The 25,564-nt window shown below is 46.9% G+C and overlaps 1 protein-coding gene across 1 annotated transcript; it reads right to left on the reverse strand.

Moving 5' to 3' along the window:
- Positions 1-25,489, reverse strand: NSUN2 (NOP2/Sun RNA methyltransferase 2). Its single transcript, XM_033110925.1, has 19 exons — positions 25,048-25,489; positions 24,774-24,931; positions 24,103-24,207; positions 21,179-21,284; positions 18,631-18,702; positions 17,709-17,793; positions 16,459-16,651; positions 14,628-14,702; positions 13,350-13,480; positions 10,687-10,760; positions 9,995-10,125; positions 9,509-9,605; positions 6,829-6,989; positions 6,424-6,516; positions 5,510-5,645; positions 4,680-4,760; positions 4,222-4,360; positions 2,973-3,012; positions 1-955 (listed from the first exon to the last, which is right to left on the reverse strand). The coding sequence occupies exons 1-19, from the start codon at positions 25,150-25,152 to the stop codon at positions 667-669; spliced, it is 2,271 nt and encodes a 756-aa protein (XP_032966816.1). The 5' UTR covers positions 25,153-25,489; the 3' UTR covers positions 1-666.
- Between the last annotated feature and the right edge of the window lie 75 nt (positions 25,490-25,564).

The raw sequence follows: 25,564 nt of genomic DNA on the forward strand, positions 1-25,564 counted from the left end.
TCATTAGTAACTCTTTACTTAAGTGTTCCAAGGATCCCAAACCCTATTTAAAAATTAAAATTGCAAAGCACTCCATTCAATAAAAGCACATAAAACCCTCATGAGTGCACGGGTCACAATACAGTTTGTCTTACTCTGACGTTTCTTTTACCCTTTATTACAAAGGCACAGAAGCCACCTGAGACCTCAGATGTTAACCCCACTGCATTCGAATGTCGCACCGCTAATGTGCAACTTAACACGCGATTATTAAGCTGCCCGTACAGTTTCCCAAGGACTCGTAAGGAGATATAGATTCTTTCTATAAATAATAATGAAAACAAAAACTGGACTTTAACACCAATGTAGGCGTAACAGAAGGGACCTGAAACTTTCTGCAAGGGCAGCTGCATTTCTCGATGGAAGTTAAGACTTCAACTGTGAAAGTCCACGGCCTACACCAGGCACGCCGGCCCGGCTTCGCCAAAGAACAAAGGAAATGAGCGACTCCTAACACGCGAGAACAATCCTTTTCTTCCGCTCCCTATGAAAGCAGTACCGAGATCCCTCGTGGATGCGTCCATCACTCTGCCAGTCTCCCATCGTCCCGGGTCAGGCGTTCGGGGTGTGGGTGCGCCCCACGGCAGGGCCTGTGCAGAGTCCCGCCCCAGGCCTGTCTGGGCCTGCTCACCGGGGCGGGGCGGCCCCCGCCGGGCTGCTGCCTGTGCTGGCATCTGGACTGGCAGCCGGCTCTGCAGCCTGCTCCTGCTCGGCACTCCCCTCGTCCTCCGGGGGCGCAGAGCCGGCCGCACCCTCATTTGTCAGATCGGTATCTTCTTTCTTCTTCTCCGCCAACACCTCTAGCCCCATCATCCGGAGATAATGAAGCCGCTCATTCTTGGGCACAAAAGTCCGAATGGAGGCCTTTCCCCGCCATCCACATAACACAATGGGACACTGCAGGGTATCTGGTTTCCTACAATCAAAAGGGTTTCGTGTAAGTAGGGGAAGTCCTCATAACTGCATCTGAGGTCATGCAGTCTCTCTGAAAGAATCTACCCTTAAACCACCGGAAGGCACTTTAGTCTGTGATCCCACGGAGGTTTTCTGAATATTATCAGCACCCTCAGGTTGGCCAGTTTTTCTGCCTAAGAGTTCCAAGACTCCCCACAACACGTTCAACGTGAGAATTTCTACACTCACTCTTCTCATACGTGAAACGTGAAGACCTATCTGTGACGCCTCATCCCACCGACCACCAGACATCTCGGTCCCGTTACTTCACTGTCCCTCACAGTCTGCTATCTATTTTACAGAACAGACTGAGGCTCCCTGGAGGCCAGGTACCTCAGCCCCAAGTAACAGCCAGCAGGTTGGCATGTCAGGACTGGGACCCGGGGCCACCCATCCTTTTGCGACTCAGTGCTCCCCAGTTTGGTCTCACAGACTCTACCTCTTCTCGGTTACCCACTCACGTAACGCTACGACCCCCCCGGGAAACACCGTGCCCCACTGTCAACAGCACAGAGTGTCATCTGGCTCCAAAGCATCCCGGCCTCCTCCACTCTGCTGGGCCCCACCTTACAGAAGTGCCTGCCTTTCCTCAACTGAGACGGCAGTTGCCGTCTGTATTACTCGGTGCCGCTGACCACGTACTACACGTTTTCACTGTTTGCTACGTGTAAAGCTGTTTGATTTCTTTCAAATGTGACACGTGACTCTGGTCTAGCTTTTCGGCTCTTACAGGCCGTTTCGTTAAACACACGTCCCAAACCTACTTGATGTGAGGCATCGGAGGCTGAGGACGGAACGGACACAGAGCAAACATTTAATGACGTTTGTAAATAACAAACAGGAGAAGGGAATGGAAGGGCCTGAACCAAGAGAAATAAAAAGAGAGGGAGACACAGCAGTACCTTTCCATAGTGCTTTCCCTAGGGTAAAGCATGGACAGTAAGTTGATTAAAAACAAGAACAAAACCCGAGAGAAAAACACAAGAAATTTCCCAACTCCCATTTTCTCTTTTTTCAATGTAATAACTCCTGAAGCTGTCTTTTCACCAGTGTACTTTAACTACCGGAAACTAGTGTTTGTATCGGGAAAAGAAAATCCACGTTTTAAAATGTCCTCAAGTTTTCTACAGCAATCCACAGTATCGTTATTTAACACCTGAGAGAAAAACCATTCTAGGTCTGCCCAAGTGATGTGTAAACCCACCCGCATTCCTGAGACCCTGATGGCCTCTCCCGTTGCCCTGGTCCTCCTGTCAGTACAGAAGAAGCACCTCCCACTTCAAACCTTCTCTTGACCCAACCACTCACCTGGGAAGGCCCCACGCATTGTTTCACAGCAAACATCTCAAAAGCGTCATCTGCACCAGCTCTCCACTCCAACCCCCAGCACCTGGCAAGGGCCAGGTGCCTTCCTGGACTCTCCACCTGGGGCACTGTCTTCTCTCCCAGCTGGGTTTCCAGAACGCTTTCCCCCTTGGCTTCTGCAATATTCTCTCTTGCTTTATCTCCCACCTCCCATGCTGCTCCCACTTTTACTGACTTCTCTGAAGGGCAAGAACCGGCAGACCCTTCTTTTCCACCGACATCGTCTTCCTCAGGTACCACATCAGGCCGCAGGACTTTAAACAGGATGCAGCCACTCACAAATCCCAAACGCCTGTACCTGGAACTTCCTTTCTCCTCAATTCCCAAGCTTCTACCTCGCTGCCTATCCAGGCCGATCTGATGACTATTCCAGCATTTTCACTTCCTTAGTTGTCCCTCGTGTTTTAGGAGACAACAGCTCTGCTCAAACACCCAAAGCCATCACTGATGCTTCCGTCCCTTCACTCTCCAGTTCACCTCGTCTGCTCCAATGCACACCCAACAGGAACCCCACGTGCACCACTCGGCCTTGTCCCGCCCTCAGTCACCTGCTGTCCTCCTCCCGCCCCCACACGCGCGAGCACACACGCACACAGGCTGCTTGCGTCACTTACGCAGGGTCCGGCTCGTACTTCAGGACGACGCTCCCTTTGGCTGCAAGAGAAACAGACCAGCATTGCTGAGCTTTCCGGTCGGCGGACATCTTTGGTGAGCACATCTATGTGCCCAGAATCACGACGACAGAACACACATAATCTACACTCTTGGTCTGCAGGATCTCCTGGAGAAAGGACTTTCTAAACACAGGACGCCACCAGCCAGCCGAGCCAGGTGGCGCAGTCAAGACAGTAGTTGGGGACAGTGGGGAAGAGGGCCAGTCACACCACGAGGGCTCAGCGGAAGCTACTCGGCAAGGCTGTCAGACGCAGGGGGGCGGGGACAAGCTAGTGGTTAAGTCTCAAACGTCAAGGTTAAATAATTGCCCCGGCTCCCAGAAACCGCATGAAACAACACATTAAAAATGTCAAAATGTATACTGCAATCATCTAAATGTCGGACTGAAAGAGAAAAACAAGTACAAACGGTTCCTTTACCCTTTAAAATAATCTACTTTAAATTGTGGTTACACCTGTGAGACAACAGGAGACGGACTCAACACAGCCCATTCCAGGTTCTTGAGGCCCTAGCTTTAGGCATTAGACCTAAGGTCACAAAACCGCAGTCACGGACTTGCTCCGTTTTCATGAACATGAGCCAGAAATACTGAACAACAAAAATAAACAAGAGTGAAAAGAAAAACAAGACTCATCGGTGGAATTCTTGTGCTCTTATGTGAAAAGAGCACTGGAGTGATTAGTAGGGGAGGTTTCTGAAATATAAAAGTGTTGGTGTGACTAGAACCCACTGGGCTGCCTAGTGAAGCCGTGGCAACTGCTGGTAAGACTGCATCTTCTACATTAATGGGACTGATTAAAGTGCCAAAGCAAGCTGATAGCCTGTGCTGGGGGGGTGGTCTCAGCTTCATGAAGACAAACCCAAGACCCCTTTCTTCTGCTTCCATGTGGGGCCTTTTCCTGGTCGCCGTCTGGTGGCGGGCAGATGGCCTGGAGCATTGGCTGGTGAGCTGGCCAGGCCCCAATCCCTGCAGACCACAGTGGGTGGCTGGGTGGCACAGGGCCCCTAGCAGGGTCTGGGGAAGTCGGGTAACCCCAGCACACTGAGACTTGTTTCCACAAAGCGCTCTGGAAACTGACAGTCAGTGCACTGAATATAAGATCGAGAAAGACACAACAGAAGGGCCCACCCACCTCGGCACTGTCCTTACAAGGACAAGTTAACCTCTCAGCAAGTCACACTGCTTACCCATGTCCTTGGCTTGGCCATACGTCTCATTGCTAAGTTTTCTAAAAAATGGATTTTCCTGGGTTAATAGAATTTTAACATCTTCCAATGGTACGGTAATGATTCTTGAATTAATGAACGGATACAACGTATATATTCCCTGTGGGAACAAAGAGGTCACCGTTATGAGTGGAAGGTTATTCACAATTATTACCCCCTTCCCAGGATAAAGGGAGCCGTCGGTGCCCTCGGGACCTCTCCCAGGGCCGTGTCTGCCCGCCCCCTCCCCACTGCGCCTGCGTCCAATCTGTAATAACGTAGGCAACCCGCCCTTGGGGAACTCAACCACTCCAAGGGGGGTAAGCGCCAGCGGCGGCTGAGGCACCCAGACCGGTCAGACTGGCTCAGAAACACTGACTGGCGCTGCCTGCGTCCCACTCGCTCATCGCCTGTGCCACCACATCCAGTCCCCAAGTCACCTCCTGTGCTAACCGGAAAGCACAATCAAACTCTTCCCCGCCGTTATTCCGACACCAGACTTTTATCCCGGTGTTAATAACCTGTAAGTGAAAAAACAGGATGAAACACGCACAGAAATAAATCAGGGTAATCGATTACAATAATTTCTCCACCACGAGGAGGCAGTTTTTAGTAGCTACTGCAAAGAAGGAAGAGGAACAGGAAAACTGCAGTCATCTGACTAAAAGAGGGGCTTCCCAGGGGTTCTCACGGCCCGACTGATCCTCTCCGATGGTTCTGGTTTATGTGGCTTATACTAACGAACCATCACAAGAGACAGAAAGCAGGAAACCCCGAAAACACAGGAAGATGTAAGCACGTTCCGAGGGCCATCAGGAGCAAGGATGCTGTCACCCTGGACACCCCAGTGGACACACGAGACCAGAGTGAGAAAAGGCAACGAATGTCCTCGGACTGCTGTGAAAACACTGTGACCTGACCTTGGGATCTGCAGCCCACACTTGGGGCTGCAATGCCATAAATGACACAGGCAAAGGGCAACCTGAGGTGGGAAAACAGTAAAGCAAATGAAAACAGGCCTCAAGCAGGCAAACTCTGCAGAACGTGGAAACAAGTAACAGCAAAGGCCACAGGAGCCACGTCAGACCCTCCAAACCCTCTGCACCTTCCTCCCGTGACACACAGTGCGGGTGACACCGGCACAAAAGGGGCACAGGCCGTGACAGCACACGCCATCACAGGCACAGGGAGTGGTGGAGGACCAGCCCCTCACGGGGAACCTGGGCAGGCGTCCTCAGGACACAGCCGCACATGTGCGCCTCCCGTGTACCTTCATCCTCTCGCTGTTGTTCAGCAGCACGTTCCTCAGCTCCTTGGAGACCATGTAGAGTTGCCTTTTCTTCCCTTCTGTGGTTCGAGTTAGCAAATTCGTCCTCGGGAAGGAAGGGTCCAGAGCATAAAACTTCCTAGAAACAAGGCAGGGCTGTTTACAAGAGCAGAGCTCCAAGTCTAGCAGACTGAGTCTAAGCACCCTTCTCTCCCCGACGAGAGCTGGTGACTGAAGGGCCCTCAAGCTCCGCTGTGGATGCCCGTCTCTCACCTTAACCCGCCTCAGGTGGCACGTGGAGGCCAAGACCCCACACAAACAGAGAACTCCCCTCCCTGAGCTGCTACCCACTGACAAGGGCCCAAGACCACCACACTGCTTGGGAGACGCTTTACCAGGGATTCTTACAAACGTGTGCAAAGCACCAGCTGCCCAGCAGACAATGTACGTGACCACGATGGTAAACACATACATAAACGTAATGAATAGGGAGAGAGAATCTGACACTGTTACCCTCAGCACCTGTCCTCTCTGCTCTGCCTGAAAATGGCCAGCAAGGCTCCCCCAGCTCCCACCCAGACCTGCTCTTCCTCATTTGCTACCCGGGACGCAGTCAGGCAGCCTGGGCCTCTGAGGTCAAACTCAACGACTAATTTCCCTTCGGGATCACAGCCCAAGCTCTTCCACGTCCCTATCGTCTTTACCTGGGGGCAGCAGGCTTTCTCTGATTACTGCTCCCCTTAAAGCATTCGGTAAACACACTCTAAAGTTTCAACCACTCTAACATGCAGTTAAAAAGGGCAAATAATGCTATATACAGCTAAATAAAAAACGACGGGTAAGTATAACTGGTTACGCATCTGTAAGCCGAGCAAATGTCTTTAAATGAACGATTAAAAGGTTGACCTAATGCTTACTGGATAGGTGGAAATAACGGGTCGTCTTCAGGAATAAACACAAACGGGTCTTCTTTAAATCCGAACAACTTCATCTTCTTCGATGGCGGAGGGCTAAGAGGGGTGGGATGCGGTCAGGGCTCCGGAACCCGGGTAACAACGCTCACTGCCGACAGCGCCCTCCTCCCTTCCCGCCCTCCCCTCGCCCTGCTGTGCAGCTCGGCCTTTTGCACACGCAGGTCCTGCTGGCCTCCAGGCTCTACCTGCAGGTGGCAACACGCACGCACAGCGTCAGCTCATCGGCACTGACCATGACTGTGTGGGGAGGACAGCCCCACCCCCAGCAGGGAAGGCTCCGGGACCCCAGTCAGTCTGCGCGCTGGGGAGAACTAGAACATGGGGCTCAAGCAGAACCGCATTTCTTACCCACACACGCCGTCTTTCTTGTTTCCATTACTCTCTAAGCCCTCAGATGTCTCAGTTGTCTCTGCGGCGCCCATTCCAGGGACGGGTTTGCTGTCCAGCTCGGAGGGCCCCGCAGGGCTGGGATGCACAGGCGCTCTCGGTTCCGTGGCGACCCCCTGCAGCTGTCACAGGGAACAAGTCCGTGACACCCACGCTCAACCTGCTTTACGCTGCTACAAAGAACTAAACGCCAAGCTCACAAAATCCATCTGAGCTGTTTTCCACAACACTTTCTACATAAAAGACAACAGAATTTTTTAAACCAAGTATTTGAGATCTATTACCAACAAATCACGAACACTGTTTCTTGAGGTTAAAACCAACCGCACGTTAATGTCATAAAGAGCACAGGCAGCCCATTTCCTAGCGGAGGCTGACAACGCCAGCCTGTCTTCATTTGAAACGCTGCTCGCACCTGCTCTGCTAAGGCACGCTGAGGGACACAAATGAGTCAACGCCATCGCTAAAATACTGGGGCTGGGGGGAGAGGGCCAAAAAGACAAGGCCACGACCAACTGCAACATAAGGAAGGACAGTGAAACCTCAGGGCACCTGGTACAACGGCTTGGAAACCAGAAGAGGGCACCTCCAGGGACCAAGGAAACGCCTACTGTGTCCTGAGCTTCTGAACTGCGGCGCAGGCATAAATTTGGTTTTGAGAATGAGAAAAATGTTTTATTATATTAAAATAAAATGTTGATATATATCTTACATAAAAATCTTATGTGAAAGTGCTAACCGCCCGTCCCCGTGAAGACACATGTGCGCAGAAAGCTAACTGTGTCCCCGAGTCCACAAAGCCACACGGTGAGAGCCCAGAGCTTTCAACACTACACAACACTGCCTCCCAGAGAATAATTTATTTAAATGTAAAAAAAAGCAAAAAACGAAACCCTACCACAAACCTCCTGACAAGCCCTGGGGTGGCGCCCACCCTTCCTGCCCCACCTGCGCTTCCAGAAACACTGCCTTCCTTTCTCAGAGCGCGTCTCAAATGGCCCTTTCTCCACGAAGCCGTATTCCATCTCAAGGACCTACTGTTGCCTCCCTCCAAACACCAGAAGCCCTATGTCTGTGTGTTTCTCCCTGACTCCAATTCTAGATCAGCGTCTAATGGCTTCACTTCAGCTACCTGCTGGGGTCCCCAGCACGAAGAATCTCAGTTATCGGCGTGGCCGCAGGAGAGCCAAGCTGGGTGCCACAAAGGTGACCGAAACGTATGTCCTCAACAAAATGAATCGGAACTGATAGAGTAACAGAAAAGGAAAGAAGTGATAAGATTTAGATGACACCACATCAAAAGAGACAGGCTGAAGGAAAAATTCAAAACCCACTGATGTAGGTTAAGCACCTACGTAACCAACTACATGACAAAATGTCAACATAGCCCCAAATGCAAGTAAATGTAACGTGCACATATGTGTAACAGGCTCTAGACCTGTGCTGTGTGGCACAGAGGGCACCAGCCATATGTGCTGTATGACGGCTGCAAAGGTGACCAGTGTAGCTAAGACGTAAGGTATATCTTAGAGTGTAAAGTGCACACTCATTCAGAAAACTATGACAGCATATAAAATGCCTTATTAATAACCTGTTATTTTTATTATATGGAAATATTTTAAACATACTGGGATAAATAAAACATTATTACAACTAATATCACTTTTTCCACGTTTCCTTTTTAAACATGGCTCAAGAAAACTGGTCCCAAGTGGGGACACTGCACGAAGCGTGCACAGCTCTCCTGCTCCAGGCCAGGGACTCGGGGACCAAGCAGAGTCAAGAAATCCAGGGGCTCGCCGTGCCAGGGAAACGCTCTGGAGCCTAACCCCAGCCTAAGCTCCCCGTGGTGCATCCAGTGTGTACGGTGTGAGGCTCACTCAGGATTAGTCTGGACCGACCAGATCCCAGAAACCTGTTTCCGTACTGTTTCTCCAGTCTAAGCATCACTTGTGCTCACTTTTAAGCTTGGACCTGAAAGGAATACAGACCCTCAGACTATGACCGCAGAGCATGTACTGCGATTACAGAGGCCGACGCAGAGCCTAAGCAGCACAAGCTGCTAGATACGACAGCACATTAAAAGGCAACTGTGTGTCAGGACTCCCAAGGTGGCCCTTTCTCAACCAAGGACCCAGGAGGCAGTTTCACTGCTTACGGCGGGGTCAGGCCCTACGCGTTTCCTTTTCAGCCAGGCCTGGACAGTCTGTCATTATTGCTCATGGCCAAGGTGAAAATGGGTTGGCTGGAAGTCAGTCGAGTTCTGTCGACCTAAAAGAGGCTGAACTGAACCCACCCACAGGGAGTGAGAGCTCAGAGCCAGTTAGGGGATGGGTGTGGCATTCTGATTTTGAGCCACGGAGCGCTCTTTAAGTCTTTTCCTTTCAATTTTTATTAAAGAATTGAATTTAAGATGTAGAAGAAATGCGTTCCCCAAAGTCTTCCTTTTCCACCTATCTATCCCTCATAAGAAATTGCTTTTTGCTTGGCGAACTCAAAATTTAAATGAATCCCACCCCCACACACATTCAGGCTCAGCCATCTTCCACTCCCCACAAAACGTTCCACTGATCTGTCAGTTCCTGCCTCAAATGTACAAAGAGATGACATGGCACACGCTGTTACTTTGGAAGACGTTTACCTTTGGTGCACGTTTATTCCATGGCATTGAAGACTTTTTCACTAACACGGCCACAAAGAACCCTCCAGTATTTTGATGATGTGGTAATATTCTAAGACTGAAAAAAAAAACACACCACACAATTCTCACTTTATAACTGATCCAAAACACATTCTTTTAGTATTAAACATTAAGGCAAACACTCTACAGATGACCTGTGATAGAAAAGGCACGTCTCGTTGGAAATACCCACACAGCCCTCCCTCGTGGACCGGTCAACGTGCGATGTGTAAAAAGTTAATTCAGTACCCAGTGCATTACCATTTAGGTTCCAACCACGTTCACTGTTCACAAAGGCTCGATGCCAGCAGCTACCAGGCACGGAGAAGTTGCTGGTGTTGGAAAGGTCACATACCTGTGTTTGGCCGCGGGCACAGCCCAGGCGCACAGGAAGGCCCGAGGGCCTGACCTCCCATTGTCCCCAAACGGAGGGCCCCGCCAACTCACCACCGCTCCAGGTGCATGGCCTGTAACTTTTCCGGGTCCTTGGGGGGGAACATGGTCGGCCGAATCTGCGTATGTCTGCTGTGAGGAACCTCATCCCACTCTGCAAACCAATGTCCGTCTTTTGTCATGACCTGCAAAACGAGGACGGGATCCAAATCACTGGCTCTATCGAATCACGAGAAGAATCACAGGGCGCCCAGGTACAAGCTCTCAAACCTGACAAATGGCCACTCCCACTTCCTCCAAAGCTAGGAAGACTATTTGCAAAGATAAAATGAGATACTCTTTTATGACTCAAACAGGACAATCATTTTATAAAAAAGCATTTACCACGTGGTTAAAAAATAAATAAATAAATAATCAAGCCTCAGATAGTTTCTGGTTTAAAACTGTAAAGTGAATTGTTTCATACTGGAAACGAAGCCTGAGTCCTAGCCAATTAAAAAAATGTACCTACGGGGATGAGAGTAAACAAAGTTGATTTCTAACTGGAGAATAAAGGCAGGAAAACTATTCCACTGCCAGCGAAAAATATGTATAATCACACATTATCTATGACTTTGAAACTGACTCTAAACTGCATAACCAAACACAGCACTACCCAAGTTACCCCGGCTGCTTGGCCACCTGATAACTCCGACGAGCCGCTACGGTGTACCTGCCCTCCTGAGCAGTCCTCACAGGAAGGTTACCTTCCAGTGTCTGAGTCCAGGCATCCACTTCAGTCCTGGCAGTTCACACGACACGTCAGCCAGCTCCAATGCACCTAGGTATCCAAAAAACAAAAAAAACCCACGTTTTCACATTCTGCCCAGAGAAAGAAACCAGATGGAAAAGGTCACATAGTACTGACTGCGTGATTCTATGTACAGAAATGTCCAGGGAGGGCAAAACCAGACACAAAGCACAGTAACGACCCCTGCATGGGGCGCTACCAGGGAATGACTGCAAATGGGCAGGGGGCTCTGCTAGGGCTGATGGGAACAGGCTAAAACTGGACTAGTGAGGGCTATGCAACCACGTAGTACATTTAGTCAAGATCATTGAATTGTACGCTTCAAACAAGGGCATGTTACAGGATGGAAATGAGAAGAGCTCCACAAAGCTGTTGAAATGGGGAGACGCTGCAAAGTCCCAGGATGCACCCAAGACTGACTCCATGGCCAAGGCTCCCAACCTGTGGTCCGCTCCGGGGTTTCCAGACACACCCCACTCGGATGACACGGGTCTTAAGGCCTTTCTAACATTCCAGAACCAAAAAGCAACATCTAAAGTGAACTACGGAACGTCTTAAACATTCAGTTTTAGGCCCAAGTTAGTTTTCTAAAACTGCCCACCTGGGCACCAGTGCAGTTTGAAAACCACTGTGTCTGCAGCAGCAGTATTACAAGGAGCCATGAGACGGGGCCGGAAAACCTCCACATGAACGGACCATGATACACAGATTTAACAGCCTCAGAGGAGGACCCGCCAACAAAGCCCCAGAAGCCAGGGAAACTCGGACAATTACAAAAACAAGGCCAGAGAACCCCCAAGGGACGTCGAGCGGTTGACACGTGTGACAAAAGCACGGCCCTGCCTTCCACTAGTATGCCTGAAGTCTTCCTTTTCACAGTGAGACTAAATAACAGTGCAGGTTTATGGAAACTGGTCTTCTCAAACACCGTCCAGTGCTCAGCAGCGCCTTCCCGCCAGCATCTGGGTCAGAAGCCGCCAACGCTGGCCCAGCGGGTGTAGACTGAATGTTTATTGACCGCCTGTCCTAGAGCTAAGTGTCTGGGCACTTTCAGGGGGTGACTGCACCCGTCCAGCCACAATTGCCAGCAACTGTCACGTACGCAGCCCAGCAAAGGTCTACCGCCCGATGAAGCCATGTCTCCAGTGTCGTCTGAAACAGCCGCAGGCCACTGGAGACTGTGACAGCAAAATCTACACCGGAGTCCACCGGCCCAGGAACAAACCAGGTTCCGGGCTGGACACCCCGAGTTAACTTACTATTGAGTTCCATCAGCCACAGTTCTTCCCTTCAGCTGCCTTTTGAAATAAAGTACCAAGAATGTGGAGATTAGGACCACACCTTTCTGTAGACCAACAAAAACAAACACGACATGCTCACTTCAGGTCTAAAGGTGAACAGGGCGGCCTTACCCACAGCACCGACCCATCAATCCCTGAGAACCTACTAGGGACACCGTACGTCCAGGAAATGCACACTCGGTTCAGTATTTACGTTTCCACTAATGCCGTACGCACGTGTGTAGCAAATTTGGTAGCGTTCTATGCTGGAAGTTTGAAATTCCTCACTGTTTGCTTTAAGGAGAAGACGGTGGGAAAGGTTATCACTTCAGGGAAACCATGAGAATATGACATGATGGGAACTGCTGTTTCAGGACATTTCCGAGTCTGCCCGCCCCTCAGTATGAAGCGGTGCTCTAGACCTCATACCCACTGGGAGGGCCACTATCCAAACCACGGAAAAGAACAAGTGCAGGCGAGGACGTGGGCACGTGGAAGCCTTGTGCACTGCTGCTGGGAACGCACGGTGGAGCAGCTGCTGCGGGAAACAGTACGGAGGGTCTTCAAGCACAGAACTGTCCTGTCGGCAGCAATCCCACCTCTGGGCACACACCCAGCCCTGAAAGCAGGGCCTCAAAGGGTGGTGTGTGCAGCCACAGTCACAGCAGCACTGTTCCAAGAGCTAAGATGAGGAAGCAAGTCAAGTGGCCAAGACAGATGACAGGATACACACAGTGTGGAGGGCACACACAATGAATAGTATTCCACCTGAACAAGGGAGGAAAGTGACGCACGCTACAGCATGGATAAACCCTGAGAACACCAGCCCAGGGCAATGAGCCAGGCACAAAACGACAAACTCTGTGACGCACTCACATGAGACACCAAGAGTGGTCACACTCGCAGAGACAGAATACAACCATGGGAAGGGGGTACTGGGGAGTAACCTGAAGGGTTCAGAAGTTTAGTTCTGCAGGATGAAGAGCTCTGGAGATTGGCGACACAACGTGAACACACTTGACGCTACTCAAGTGTCCATTTAAATACAGTTAACATGGCAAATATTATGTATTTTACCACAATTACATTTGGAAAAAAAGCGGGATAAGCATCAGACATGATCTTTCACACTTAAATAAAATGGGCAAGGCTCATGATTCATGAAATATGACAAATCTATAATATAAGCATGTTTTCAATTAGATATAGCTCATTTTAGGGTTTACAGGCTGATCATATAAACTAACGCCCAGGAAAAGGTCCACAGGAATATACACTATTGCAATAAAGAAGTGTGTGAAAAGTATGGACTTTTACTAGACTCATCGAGCAGGCTTACCCTCACTCTTCTCCAGTAAAGATGCTATGACCGCTTCATCTTCAATGGGGTTCAGGGAACACGTAGAATACACCATCCTCCCGCCTTCCACGAGCTGTTCTGCGCCCCGCGTTGCAATCCGCAGCTGTAAGCTAAGGGTGGGATATACTAGGTCACAACGAGACAGCATGTCCCTCATCAGCACCTATCATGTCACATTTATTACAAGTTCTTATGACGGACTTAAAATAAAATACAAAATATTCCAGGTAAAATGAACCCTTCCCGTAAAAAAACAAAAAACAAAAACCTAAAGTGAAGTTTTAAGTGAAGTTAAAATAAACCTATATAAGGTGTTTCAAGTTAAAAAAAAAAAAGCATTTATTTATATAAATATTGCTTTGGCTGTTCCGTGTACCTTTCCCAACATATCAATAAACAAAGCATAAAATTCAAAATATTAGGTGAATTTCACTGTTAAAAAGTCTCCATACTTGGACAAATACTTGACTTTTCCATGAACAATCTGTATCCCTTAGGACATTCTAATCCTAATGCCTATTTCACAAAAACAGTGTGAAGTATTTAAGAAAAACAATGTTCTCACTAGAGTTACCAGTGGTTACTATTCATTCATACCCTTAGATCATCCACAGCTCTACACTTAAACATGTATAATTTTAATGTTAAATGCAAAAAATACGAAGTTCTATAGAATGCACAATCAAAACTGTTCAAAACGTGTACTTTAAAAATCCTTAGGCACAGAAAACCACAATACACTAGATATTACAGAAGTTATCTTTGAGTTACAAGATTTTGTTTATCCTTTTAAAAATTTTCCAAGTTTTCTTTCAAGAGAAAAAATATTTGACATCAAAATGTTAAACAAAATAATTCCACACAAAACAGAAAACAGGAGAAAGACTGGTAAGGGAGTAAGATAAATGGCCATTTCATGAAAAATACATGTTTGAAGTGTCACAGGACATTTTTATAGAAGGCATTTTTGATAAATGTATACCTGAAATGTTTACAATCTTCAGTTTGCTACTCTTAAAGGTTCTAAACACAACTACCTGTGATATGTACACAAACTGAAGTGTACACACAATGTGGTGCCCACATTGTGTGATGCTTATCACACTTTTTTTTACAAACTCCCATGAACGGTAAAGGTGGCCATGAGCGCTGGTGCTTAGTCCACATACCAGTCCTGGAACCTGGGCTGGACAGCCCCCAGAAGCTTTCCCCGTCTCCTGGCCACAGCCTGCCTGCGGGTCCGCACACCTCACTCACCCATGCAGCTGTAAGCTGTGTAAGGGGGTCCACTTCCTCCAGACATCAATGTTTTTCCTCATGGTGCCATCTCCACTGGAAAGAAAGACATTTAAGAACTTAAAACTCTCCACAGGTAGATGGTTCATGGAACAAACATGTCATATTCAAGCTAAACTACAAAACAGGTGTTACTTTATAAACACCAATGAGAAAACAACCTAAATTCTCAATAACGGCAATCAACTTTCTACTGCTGTTCTGGGGACACTAACGCATTCAACTTTTTAATGATACTTCAACTTTGGATTTAGTTAAGGTGAGAGACTTGCATAGGAAACCTCATTCACCACTTAGAGATGGCAATTTGCTTCCATTTGAGGAAAATACCAGCAAAGCTAAATTTTAGACCCAGGAGAGACACAACAACAAACGCGTTTAAGATGTTTTGATCTTACACGTACATGAATAATGACAAACATAAAGGACTTTCCACAGCAAATTTAATTAAGCCAATTTAATTTCTTTACCAAAAATTATCATATATCAGTTCAATACTCTTATCTTCTAGTTTTATTTAATGGATATTTTTTCCATGTAAATTTTAGAACAGACTTGCTCCACTAATCTTTCTGTCCACGTCCAATTTTAGCTACCCAGTTTTTCTGGCGTAATTCCTGTGTTGCTGGCTTTCTCTCTATAAAATGTAATTCTCCTTGTTGGTCTAGTCACACATTCTTGAGGTGAAAAAGCACAGAACGGAAATGTCTTAGATGATTTTCAATGTCGCTCACTTGTGTGGTGGTGGCTTGACATTCTACCCTAATTTCAGGGATTTCCTTCGCTCCCAACTTAGTGCTTGCTCATAAGGTCGCCTCATTCCCACAATGAGACGAGTTACACTGCTGATCGAAAGAACAGGGGGTAGGAAACAGCTGATCCAAAGGAAAATTAGAAAACTACAAACCAGAAAAAAAGGAACATAATCATGACCGATTTTAAATTTACTTCAAAGAAAAATTCCTCCAGGAATTTAAAAGACTCAGGCACATTCAGTGCTCCCAGCTAATTTTCAGACTGAGTTCTGCCCCTAGCGGGAAACCCACCACTTATTTAAACAAGATGAATTTAATATTGATGTATCATAAGTACCACATTTATTGCTAACAAGTTCCGTGGTAGTTTCTGCACTCTAGTGTCCACAAATTCCCGAGTTCAGAAGGTATTACAGCCTTGTGACAATCTCCCACGTCACTGCCATGGCAACTTAACAGCCGTCTTTCATCTGATTTGTTTCTTTTTGGAAAAACTCGGTTCTTCCATTATGCCATGAAATTCTTTTAAAGGTAAACTCTAGAAATCTAAAACGTACGTGTACAATTTGAAGAAAGGCATGTGAACAAATGCATTTCTCAAAGGTCTGCAGTCCTGTTTTCATTGGCTGATAATGTAAGACTCACCATAAAACCCAATGTGCCTTATTCTATGAGGGTGTTTTCCACACTCGCTGGTGCCAACAGAAACACTGGAGTGAGGAAGTCCCTCCAGGCAATGGCATCTGCCATGCACCACATGGGCGCTGAGGACGCTCTTTTCCTCTCAGGCCTGTTCTTTCTCCCTCCTTTTAGACCATTCACCCAAAGCGCGCCTCTGTTCTGCATCCTCACTCTGCTTTGCTGTGCTGTGTGTCACTGAAACCCTGAGTGTCTCCTATGACCGAGGCCCTGATGACTCTTCATACCAGTCGCCGGGAGTCACACGTGTAACTGTGGATGTGTGCAGCTCATTGGTCTGTACATGACTTATTTCCTTGGTGGATTCTGGGCTTTCTGGCCGCTTGAGAATCAGGTACCTGCAAGGGACGTCACATAGGATGCGATCGTAGAAGAGGACCTCCTTCCTCCCGTTGACCTCGATGCTGAGCCTCGGGATGCTGGCCGCGTCGTGGTTCACCACCATGATGCACGGGCTGCTCAGCCTCTTGGCCTGATGCACGAGCAGATAGCAGCGCTTGTTGTCCACGTCATTTGCGATGACAAATCCCTCTGGAAACATGAAGTTGTAGTGTCAGGGGAAAAGCAGCACAAGTAGAGCAATTTCCTGACACAAGTAACCTCTAGGCTGGCAGGTGAGAGCAATGTCCACCCAACCTGAGCCGAACATAAGGTTTGCCAGGATGACGTAGGTGTTGGAAAACAAGGAGTCGCTGGGAGGTTCTATCCTGGCTAAGGACCTCTGCAGGGACGTTCCCTGGGTGCCACCCTCTTCTCCTGGTTCTTCTGTCACCTTCAGTAAAAAGGCAAATTGCCTACTAACATGTTATGATCAATCTCTCTCTTTTAAAACAGCTTGAAATATAAAACATGGCTGATCAGAGGCTCATTACTAACAATTTGGGGAAAATAAGTATCCTTTTAGCAAGGGTATTTATCACAGAAAAGAAGACCTTTAAAAAACATAGCTAATAAGCATGCCAACTAAAACAGAACTAGAGTGGCTGGCTCACACAAAAGGAAGGAGGCGGGATAAAGCTAGACGAACTTGTTAAACAGCTAACCAACACTATGAACAGTATTTTTCACTTCTTTAAAAAAATGCCCGTGAAGGAGCATCAGTGGCACTATTACAGCTGCCATTCTGAGCACTTTGCAATCTTCTATGACATCCCCCATGTTCACGTCTGATGTCTCATTTCATACGTGATGTCTAATCACGTCACTAAGTCGCCTTGCAAATGGTGCTGGGATTTGAACTTCAGGAGTCCAACCTCAGCTCGTAACAACTATACTCCGCTGCCTCTCACCAAGGCAGTAAGTAATCAAATCAGGAACAAAACCCCACAATGTGGACTCTGACAACTGAAAATTCAAGTGGAAACTGCAATCTATTACGGCTTAATGAAGACCATTTGCTGTTACAGAAAACACACAAAATCTCCACTGGCTAAAGGCCCCTTGCCCCGTGCGTGCTGGTTAGAGTCCCAATGACAGGAGCGTGCGAACTGTCCAGCTCTACAGGCTCAGGAAGCGTTCTAACGGTTCCCTCATCTACAGCCCTCCAAAGCAGCGTCCCTATCCTCCAAAGAGCCAGTCCAATGCATACCTGGAAAAGGAACGCTCATGTCGGCATGCAGCATTTCAATCAACTGTGCGGTCTTGGATCCAGGAGCTGCACACATATCTAAGATCTAGTAAACGGCAATAAATACTTGATATGTTTATTTTAAGAACACAAACGTTCTACATTTAATTTAAAACAATTCGAGTCATTCCAGTACTGGATTTCTATTCCAAGCCCTGAATATATTTCTTTATAGAGTGAATTGACAACATGATGCATTTAACTGATAGGGATCCCATTGTGTAGAAGGCCCCAAACGACAGTGATAAAGCCCCTCTCTCCACAGAGGATGGGAACAGGTGGCACTGGAAACCAGGGAAGGCGACACATTTAGGGATGAGTGAAAAAATACTAAGTGTGAGAAGCATTGTAACATGCTGCCAAGGACAGAGCTACCTGGGCTCAAAATCTCAGCTCAGCCACTGCCTGGCCCTGCGACCTTGGGCCAGTGACTTCGACTTTTCTTTACTTCCATTTCCTCATTTGGAGACATGGGGACAGTGGCAGCAGCCACCCTCACAGGGACGTGTGGGTAAAAAAAACAATTTATGGCAACAGCACAGAACAGAGCTCGGCATATAACAAGTGTTCATTCTAATTTTCAATCGGATTTAGTCAGTCAAGACCCTTGAAGATAACCTGTGTAGTAAATAAATAAATTAAAAACCAAACTTTAAACGGGAAAATAGTTAAGTGATTTGTCAAAATTAAATAGGACAAAAATGCAAAAAAACCTAAAAGGAACCATCTATCCCTTTCTACTTTATCCAAAGTAAAAGAAAAAGAATAATATAATAAAACAAAGAAAGAAGGATTCATTATATTGAGAAACAAAGGTCTCAACAAACGGAGGCAGGGCCTCTGATAGCAGCCCACGCACGATTCCCGGCGGCGCACACGGTACCTTATGGTGAGGCTGGGCGTTGAGTAACAGCGGTGGGACCATACTAACGGCTTCTTGACGACTGATATTCCCCTAAGAAAACAAAATGTTTCAAAATCAGCAGTGATGTTAAAAAAGGCAGGAAATTTCAATACTGGAAATTTCAAATTTCAGATGCCCCAGCAAAAGGCCACAGACTCATACCTGGAAGAAGAGTTAGCACTGCCTCGCAAACATTAGGACGATTCTTATACTGGTGAGTAGGGGGTTGCTCAGCACCGGCCAAGTAAGGACGACCATGAATCCCAAACTTACCAGCAGGATGGCAGGTGTGTAGGTGTGATACTAAGTTTTACTGTTTTATAAAGGAAACCTGACACAGGAAAGGACTAAGCTCACAGACGCCCATCTCCCCGCCTTCAGGACGCCCGGAAGCCAGATGAGCACATCTCCTAGACACACTGCCCCGGAACCCCCGCAGGCAATGGAAGCGATCGAAGGGGGCACAGGAAAGTCACCGCTGGCAAGCTGTTCCCTCAGCTGAGACTGCACCTCCTATTACTTAGTTCCCCGTTCTCAGGGACAGCCCACGTCTGCTTTCCAGTCCTCAGAAGTGCCTCTCAGAAAGACGGGGAGACACCATCCAGTGCTCCCCTTTCCTTCTCAAAGATAAATCGTCTCAAATTCCTCAGTAAATCATCTGCTCTCATGATTTTTGCTAGCTGACCCGGGCATCTGCTAAACTGCCTGTTCAGACTGAGACAACATGTTCTCGATGGGGTCCAGCCCTTGCCTCGATCACACCTCTACTGTAACAGCCTGAAGAATGAATTCTTTAAAGAGGGCTGGGGGGGAATGGCTATAAAACATCAGCTCCCAGGCTTCCGCTCCATTCCAGCCGCGTCCTTGGTTCGTGAACAGCCACCACTGTGCACCTGACTGTCAGAACCTAAACACAGGCTGTACATTCACACCGGCTAACTTCCATCTGATAGGTTTCGGGCCAGCAAAGAGCATGTGACGGCTGAATCCTGACGGATTCACTGGGCACACTGGTTCTAAGCTTTGGGTTACGCATGTGATTCTGAGAAGCCTGTCTTCTGTTTTCATCCAAGTTTTCCATTAAGCATTGGACTGCGATGGGGACATCGGGCCCTTGATCCACACATCCCCGCAGTTAGTACTGATTCAGAAACATGTCCTGAAGGGGGTTTGCAGCCAGCTTTGAACAACCCAAAGAGTATCTTATCTGGTTGACTTCTCGTCAAAAACTAGACAGGTTCCCTGCGATACACGCTATCGACACGAAACTCCCATCTCCTCCACCTTTTGAAGCCACCAAAATCTGGCTCTTCACAAGGTATCCTGCTGTGTATCACTCCACTCCCCATAAACCCTCTGCTCTGTGAACCTGCCTTGCTCTCTAACAGTTTGTTGATCTTTATCTGACTTTGCATCTCGATTGAAGCTGAGTCAGGGAACCCTTCCCTGTATTGGTCCAAGTACAGAACCAGGGACGAGGCAGCACTCACTGTTTATCCCTAACTTTTGGGGTGAGAGTTGGGCGGAGGGTTGGAAAGCGAGGCAAACAGGAGCTCAGTTTACCAGGTTACCTAAATGGACAGGCGGCTGCCATGGCAAAAAAGAGCTGTGGGTCGAGGTCAGAACTGGGTGAGGGGAAGGTTTCTAACTCGGTTGTGGCTTCAGGAAGGAAACATGGGAGGCACGTTAATTCTGTCACGTGGGTACAGAAGACTGAAAAAGAATTAGCATCCGTTGACACACAGGTTTCCTTGGCTAGAAAGAGATTAGATAACAGTAGGAACTTCTGATTTTAAATGTGAGACTATTAAAAATTCCAAAGAATACAAAGGAAACAGCAAAGCTTACAACAGCCAAACTTCATGTATTGCGTGAGAAAACAGCTATTTTGTTGGTAAAAGTTTGATGCTAAAGGTAAAAAGTGCAGTGACCATAATGATGAAGGTTTCACTGTATGCCAGAATCTGGGATGGGAAGAAACCCAGAGGGTGAAGACAGTGTTGTTTCAGGAGAACCAAACCCACCCCATTTCGGTGGTTTTTTGTATGTATGTTTGTTTGCTTGTTTGTTTTGGCAAAGGTGGAGTACAGAAACAAGAAAAAACAGAAACGATAAAAAGTGAGTTTAAAAGTCTCCCTGTTAGGAAAGTAAGTAACACAGCCATAAAAACATATTACTTTCTCGGTCGGACAAGCAGCTGCACTGTGCACCTAAGAAGAAAGTGGTTGTTTCCTGAATGGCAGGCTATGGAGCAGGGTGCTGTGGGTGCCCCAGTTCTGTAGCCACCCAAACCCAGGAGTAGCCAGAAACACTCAGGCTGACAACTGTGACGATATTCTCCATTAAATTCATTAGCCAGCCCAACAAGAAACAGCTATATAAATAATCACACATTAAAGTAGCATATACACTTAAAGGTGCCTTTCCTTGATCACTTCCAGTGACAAGTATGGTTAAAATATAACTATGATACTAATGTGCACTTAAAGCTTTAAGCAAACCAACAAATCTAAAGAACTCTACTTACAGATTCGGTTTCGCTAACCAGAAACTGGTGAAACTTTTCCAACTGCGGAGACTTTCGCAAGATTTTTCGACTTAAATTTGTGTGCCAGGCAAGTTCTTCAGGATACCTGACCAGAAAGAAAGAAAAGACATCTATGGGTCATATGCATGAACGTGCTCTCTTAACAACTTCTTGCTGACCCAGGTCACACACCAAATAAGACACAGATTTTGTTCTACTTAGTCATCCACGACCCTCTCCAGTCCAGTCAGCCAACCCTGCAGGATGTCCCAGGGTCGTAAGGAGCATGATCGCACTGTATCATAGCCCAGGCAGAAACAGGGGAGCCTGGGAGGTCTCGGCGACACACGCGTATGGTAACACTCTAAAACCACGACAAGGAATGCTCAAGATCCGAAGAAAAAGGGGATACTGCTCTGCTCTTCACTATGGATGGTCAGTTAACAGTGTTTTAGAGGTCATCGAAAAAGAGATGCAAGATAACAAATTTCTTAAGAGTGCAGATCACATGGAATCAAAATAACGTGGCAGGGTAGGTATCAGAATGTTTGACAAATATTTGATTACAATCTTACTACATTTTTCGCTATTTCTAAAACAAACCAGTTCAATAATGTACTGAAATGTTTTATATGTCAAAAACCCTCGGAAACTGCCAATGCATTAATTTGAGCTCCTAGGTTGTTATTTATACAGACCTAAGAATGAAACATTTTCTGCCACTTCTGTGACTGTATTTCAACTTGCTATAAATGATGTCACTGATCAGGAAATGCGTGTTTTTTAAACCTGGCTTGCTCCAGTCCACTGATCTTCAATTGCACAGATCAGTACACTGATATGACACACAGAGTCATTCTCAATTTACCCAAAGCCTAGCTAAGCATAACACAGCACTGGGTGATAAAATCTTCAGTTGGAGCAATTATTAAATTGTAGGTGTTACAGTAAGCTCAATTTAACAATGCAAGGTCACAATGTTTCCATGTGTCAAACTGCAGCTGAGTTAACAGCCATGAAAATGAAACCAGAAAGTGTGGAAATGATACATTTGACTGCTTTGAAAACTTTCAATGATTATTTGACAGAAACCACCTCAGGAGTTAAGATTTTAAGACACTGCTCAACAGGTATGACACGAGATACATTTGAAAAGTTCTCTCTACCAAATGACAAAAGTTAAACTGGCTGAATCTGTTCAGTCAACCTCCAAATGTCCCAAGTGCTTTGGTTCTATTTCCTATGCCTGGTTGCTTCTTCAATATTTAACCTGTTTCAAAAATACAGAGGGTACCAAAAAAATGTATACACATTTTAAGAAAAGAAAAAAACTATCAAAGTTGTAATACTTAATATATACTGCTAACAAAAGACGAATACAAGTCACGTTTGACTTTTGCAATTACAAGAAGTGCTCAGAGTGGTTACCATCAGTGTCCAGATACTTCTGATTATGGTGAACTACTGTTTGAGCAACTCTGACCAGTGTCCACTTGTATACATTTTTGGGGGCACCCCCCCCCCCGGTATAAAAACAAAACACAATCACACTTACCAGGCAATTAAGAAAGATTTTAGTTTTAAATACTCCCTTTGGCCTCATTAGAGGTGAAATGGTAGGGGTGACCTCAAATTTGGCTTTATTTGTTATTAGGTTGGTGCAAAAGTAACTGCAGTTTAAAAGGTCAAAAATTGCAAAAACTGCAATTACTTTTGCACCAATAATATTCCACAAAATCTGCTCTCCCCTTGCAATCTTTACCAGGTTGAACAGCTAAACACCTAATTTTATATAATTCTAGCAACCCTGAATTGACTGTGAGTAATGACAGACAATCACGTGTGTTATCACCCTGCCAAATCACCAACGTCAATAATTTGAATTCTGCACATCATTATTTATTATAAATAGCTTAATTTTCATTTTTCAAATCCATACAAGCTGTCTAGATATAACTTGAGTGAATATTTCCCTATGTGCCTTAGAGCAAATTTCTAACAGCTAAATATGTAAACTTATCCTAACAAGACTAAAATTCTACTCTAAGTAATTAACATTTTGTAAGCTATCAATCTTAGGAAAAAATATACTTAAGAACTTTCAGATAAAACTGATTGACTGTTGAAATGAATAAAAAAATGTTTCTTATATAGCTTAAAGAACAACTTTTTTAAACCAACAAATGTTTAAACTCTGTAGATTTTTAACATGAAACAAAATAATCTCAAAGAACTACATTTAATTTTTCAATAATGTAATTCAAATTTAGTTCCTGAGTCTTTAAAGTCCTATTTTGAAAATTATTGTGTCTTTGAGGATCAATTAAAAAAACTACCACTGACACCTTTACACCTCAAACATTATTAAGGAAAAATCAACCTCTGCAAATACATACAACATCTATGAGAAATCATCTTCAATCCAGACATTAAACAGAACAAACAGAATGACCATTAGGTATTCTGTACAAACAACTGTCAAAATAACACTTTTATAAGAACACTTTAGGATAATTTCTTAGAGTTCTGAGTCTATGAAAAGGAAAAAGTGAAATCTGCCCAAGTTGTAAGTCCTATACTTAATACTCCTTCTACAAAACAGGGTTCCCACAAACACTTTCCTGAATTTTATTCCACTATGTATCAAAATCTTAAGAATAAAATATGATCTATTTCTGCATTTTGAGGAATACAGAAAAACATCAGACACCTTGGTAAGTTTCCACTTTACTTGCTTGCTGAGAAATTCATGGGTATCCCATACCTGGTAAATGAATCTGATTGAATAAATGTTTATACAATAAGACTATTATGCAGCTGTCACTGATAATGGAAAGAGCTGAGTATCAGGAACCCAAATCATACAGTATGCTGTTAAAATCCCAAAGAAACATCCAACAGCACAGAAGCCTTGTTGTACCTACCAACTCAGGGGTTGTGGGACTTCAACTTTCTGACCATCCACCTCTAGGTCCTCCAATTCCTTGAAATACTTGTTCTTTAAGCAGTGGAGAATCTCTTTGGCGTGGCTATTAAAAAATAAGCAAGTTTCAAACCATCTTTGCACTGGAGAGAAGACATTCTTTAATTGTTGCTTTTTTACTCCTTCAAAACTTAAACAATCCTCGTTGTTTCATCGCTAAAAGCTGATAAACTAAATGCAATACGACTGCATTCCTTCCCTCCTAAATATTCCTACAGTTCCATTTTTACTTGCAATTCATCTTGGAAAGATGTAACTATAAACATTTAAAAAGAGAGAAAAGACTAGAAGCTTTACAGAAACTCGAGAATGCCTTCCATTCTCATGGGTCCCAAAGGGTAGGCTTCCGCAGCTCACGAATACCCCGGGGTCAGCCTTTTCTCGCTGGCATTTTCTTTTCTTCTCCTAGCTCCTCTCTCTCCATGCCCCCTGACCTATTCCATTGGGCCCTGCGCTCCCTCGACGCTTCCAGACTCCGGGACCCACACTGCCGACACGCAGCGCTTCTCCACCTAGCACGGTAACACTTCTCCGGGAGCACACCGCGTGTTTAAAATTTTACCTGGGGCATCCCAATCCCAACTCCCTAGGGTATGAAGGCACGGCCCCTACCTTTTGTAACCAGTAATTCTTAACGTGGCCGGGAGGGGCTCCCTGAGCGCTTCCATGAACTGGTCCCACTCGCCCTCGGGCACGATCTTCAGCTCCTGGTAGAAGCGCTCGAAGAGCTTGTTCTCCTTCACGATCTCGGGGTACCCGCCTTCCCAGCCCTGAGGAACGAAAAGGGGCACCTTCCCAGGGTCCGAGGAACTGCCCCCTGACCACCCCAGGCCTCGGGTAGGAGAGGCCACGCGGGGCCCCCGCCCGCCTTCGTCCCGGCTCTTACCGCCCCGTTGCCCTTCCCGCCGCCTGCGGCGCCGTCCGCCGCCCCCTCCGGCCGCTGCCGCTGCTGCTGCTGCTGGAGCCGCCGGCTCCGCGCCCGCCGCCCCATGGCCCACGTGGCCGTGCACACCGCCCGCACACACCGAGCCGCCAGAGCCGGCCGCGCGCACTTCCGGGCTGCAGCTCGAGGCCCCGGCGGGTCTGCGCCTGCGCTACTCCCGGGCCTGCAGGCACCTTCAAGAAGGAAGCCAAAAGCGCCGCCACCCGTACTGGCCGAAAACAACGAGCGAGGGCATGCGCTGACAGCCGGAGTGGGAAAGTGGCTCCACGGCGCAGCCCCAAAAGCGTCTCCGCGCCGAGTCTCAGCGTTTCCGCGCGACCTCAGGCAGCAGTGCGGACAGCTCGAAGTCGCGCGTGCGCACGGCGCCGAGGGCGCGGCGGGCCGGGAGGCGGGGCTCCGGCGGCGGGGTGGGGCGGGGAGGCCTGCAGATCCGCCTCCGGCCCCGCCTCCGGCCCCGCCC

This window comes from Rhinolophus ferrumequinum, chromosome 7 (assembly GCF_004115265.2).
Source record: "Rhinolophus ferrumequinum isolate MPI-CBG mRhiFer1 chromosome 7, mRhiFer1_v1.p, whole genome shotgun sequence".
In the NCBI taxonomy this organism is placed as follows: Eukaryota; Metazoa; Chordata; class Mammalia; order Chiroptera; family Rhinolophidae; genus Rhinolophus; species Rhinolophus ferrumequinum.